General features: G+C 37.5%; 1 protein-coding gene across 2 annotated transcripts in view; it reads left to right on the top strand.

Moving 5' to 3' along the window:
- The first annotated feature begins 1,512 nt into the window (after positions 1 to 1,512).
- The window catches only part of LOC100743811 (negative elongation factor A), a 2,906-nt gene continuing 1,517 nt past the window's right edge, over positions 1,513 to 2,901 (top strand). The window contains exons 1-4 of one of the 2 annotated variants that reach the window (XM_012393385.3): positions 1,757 to 1,835; positions 2,126 to 2,178; positions 2,256 to 2,558; positions 2,644 to 2,873. In XM_012393385.3, the coding sequence (XP_012248808.1) occupies positions 1,825 to 1,835; positions 2,126 to 2,178; positions 2,256 to 2,558; positions 2,644 to 2,873 (597 nt within the window). In that variant the 5' untranslated portion in view covers positions 1,757 to 1,824. Of the gene's footprint in view, positions 1,836 to 2,125; positions 2,559 to 2,643; positions 2,874 to 2,901 lie in introns of both variants that reach the window. The other variant, XM_012393383.3, reaches the window with a different exon arrangement.

Here is a 2,901-nt window from a genome sequence, read left to right as displayed (position 1 = left end):
AACGATTCGAACTTTTTAGGTCGCACAGCAACCTATTTCTCTGCTTGGATTTTACATGACAATCTACGTTTTATTTATTATCCAATAACACAAATAGTTATTAACTAATGCCTGTAAACGTTAATTTAATTGAAGTTTATAGTATTAAAAAACGTGCGATTTATATCTTCGAAATGTATGTCTTATGCAACGAAAGTAAATACGAAATTTGAGAGTGATCACAGTTATTATTCATTAACAATTCTAACGTTTAATCGATAAATTTGTTAAATAAACTTTGTTTATTGCCTCGGCCACGCTGATGTATAGTTAAATTCGCCGCGGTAGCTTTTACCCTACTGTAGTACAATATATTTGTGCTAGAGTGAGCCACAGGCTTATACTGGTTCACAATGTTCATATACTGGTCAGACATGTTCTCCCTTCTTCAAATTCACAAATAGGTGATAATGTTTGATCCTTTAGATCGTAGATGCTCATTTAGATCCTTTCGTAAATTTTCAAAATAGGTAAGGAATAATTTAACTTTGGTTTAGCATTACACATAAGTATACTTGAATCTTCTTTGATATGATTATGTATTGATGTGATATTGATATGATATATATGTCGGAGATGAAAGGACACCGGAGCCTCCCTTCTGGAACTTCGGGAAAATCCGTAAGATTGTAATTAAAGCTTACAGTTGTAACTAAACAATTTGCCGTCATTCTGCCCAATTGTACTTGTTAGCGATTGGTGATAATAAACTTGGGCTCAAGGCGACCATCAGCCGCCGAACGTAGCCGCGGTCAACGGAACGGGCGCTTCATCTAATAAAGGTATGGAGCGATAGTATGACCCTCATTAAAAGAATACCCATAGAGCTACCTGACAGTAAAACATGCCAACGGTTCCTTCGGACAACGAATACCAGATGTTGAGGCACTTACATAGCACAAGTCCAGTTAGCCCAAGGATCCGCTATAAAACCTGGGTTTTTTCGGTAATTAAGATTCTTCAAACGGACAAGCAGTCTTTGTCCCAAATTGACCAATTGAGAGCGACATCAATTTCCCTTACATTCGGAACGAGGGCTATACTCGACGAATCCGACGATCTCGTGTCCTTAGACACACCCCATCATAGTTTTCCTCGGTTCCTCGGTGGCATCATCGGGATCATAGTTTTCCTCGGTGGCATCATCGGGACGAAAATTCATTCTTTCTTGAGATCTGATCGACGAAGGGAGTAGCGCCTTACGATCAGAGAGTGGTACACGTTTGAGTTAGAGCAAGGATATCTATCCTCCCGTTGACCGTGGATTCGTTATTGAGCCTGAGACCATCGTCACTAGTGTCGCGTGTGTGTGTCCGCCGTGAGTTCGCGTCTGTTTACATCCTTAATTGTGACAATAAAAGTACCTTACGTGCGGTAAGACGATGGAGGACTTCAATGACGAATTGTGGACTCGGACTCGGATTGTGACTCGATATATACATTTAATATATCATAAATAAATCAATGTCCATCTACAATTTGCATGCTGTATGGATATACATTACTTTATGGCGGGAACATGGCGGGAATAACATGTGGCGCACCACGGTAATGTACGTCAAATGTACGAAACAAACGACTCCAATATGGCGAATGTGAGGGACAGTGATACGTCGTTGTGGCTTCATAACAAGCTTGGAACGTCAAATGATAGCTGGACTGGAAGCTCAATTTGTTCACAACTCAACGCAGAAGTACTGCGAAATATTAAAGACTGTTTTCCAGATCTTCAAACGCAAGTTAAACTTAAATTACTTCTTTCATTTTTCCACATTCCAAGACGGAATGTCGAGGAGGTAAGACACAGTTTGTTTGTTACAAATATCTAAGGCACGAAAAAGTGCAGCAATTTGTTCTTAAAATACGCGTAAAAATATTTATAACGATGGCTTCAATACGTTGAATATTGAATAATCCATAAAATAAATTTATGAATTTTAATTATTTATACTTTAAAAAAATATGTAATGTATTCCTTCATTTTTAATGTAATTGATATTTGATATTTGATATTTTAAGCTTAATTTATATGTATAAATATATATATATATATGTTTGTAATTTATTATTTTATTAAACTGTGCAGTGGCGTGTTGAACTGGAAGAAATCATTGAAGTGGCATCATTGGACAGCGAATTGTGGGTATCAATGTTATCCGAAGCGATGAAGACATTTCCATCAACAGGTTCTTTGAACACAGATATTACTGATTTAGATGAACATAGGCCTATTTTTGGAGAATTAGTTAATGATCTTCGGAAACTTTTGAAAAAACAAAATGATCCAGCAATGCTTCCATTGGAATGTCATTATCTTAATAAGACTGCTCTTACTTCTGTGGTTGGTCAACAGCCTACCCCAGTCAAGCATTTTACTCTAAAAAGAAAACCAAAAAGTGCTGCATTAAGAGCAGAGTTGCTTCAAAAGAGTACTGATGCTGCGAGTAATTTGAAAAAGAGTACTGCTCCTACAGTGCCTGTGAGGAGCAGAGGAATGCCTAGAAAAATGACTGACACAAGTAAGCTTATATATGTAGTTCTAACTAGGATTATCTTGAAAAAATAAAGAGAATATGAAAATATAAAATAATATATTATTTGCAGCACCTCTGAAAGGCATTCCTAGTAGAGTCCCTCCAAGTGGTTTTCGCTCTCCCTCACTTACGAGTTCTTCAATGTCTAATAGGACACCTCTCAGTAATAGGATGCGCAAAGATGGTGGCATTAAGTTATTAGATATTAATGAGCAACCACTTGGCTATGCTCAAGCAAAGAAACGAAAGAGAATGATAGAATTAGAAGAACAACAGAAGAAAGTTGCAGAAGCTCAAGCAGTGGCAGCTGCCGCAGCATCAACAGCTA

This window comes from Bombus impatiens, unplaced genomic scaffold (genome assembly GCF_000188095.3).
Source record: "Bombus impatiens unplaced genomic scaffold, BIMP_2.2 scf_2850, whole genome shotgun sequence".
In the NCBI taxonomy this organism is placed as follows: Eukaryota; Metazoa; Arthropoda; class Insecta; order Hymenoptera; family Apidae; genus Bombus; species Bombus impatiens.
Note: the sequence above shows the minus strand (reverse complement) of the source record. Positions and strands in the feature narration are given on the sequence as shown.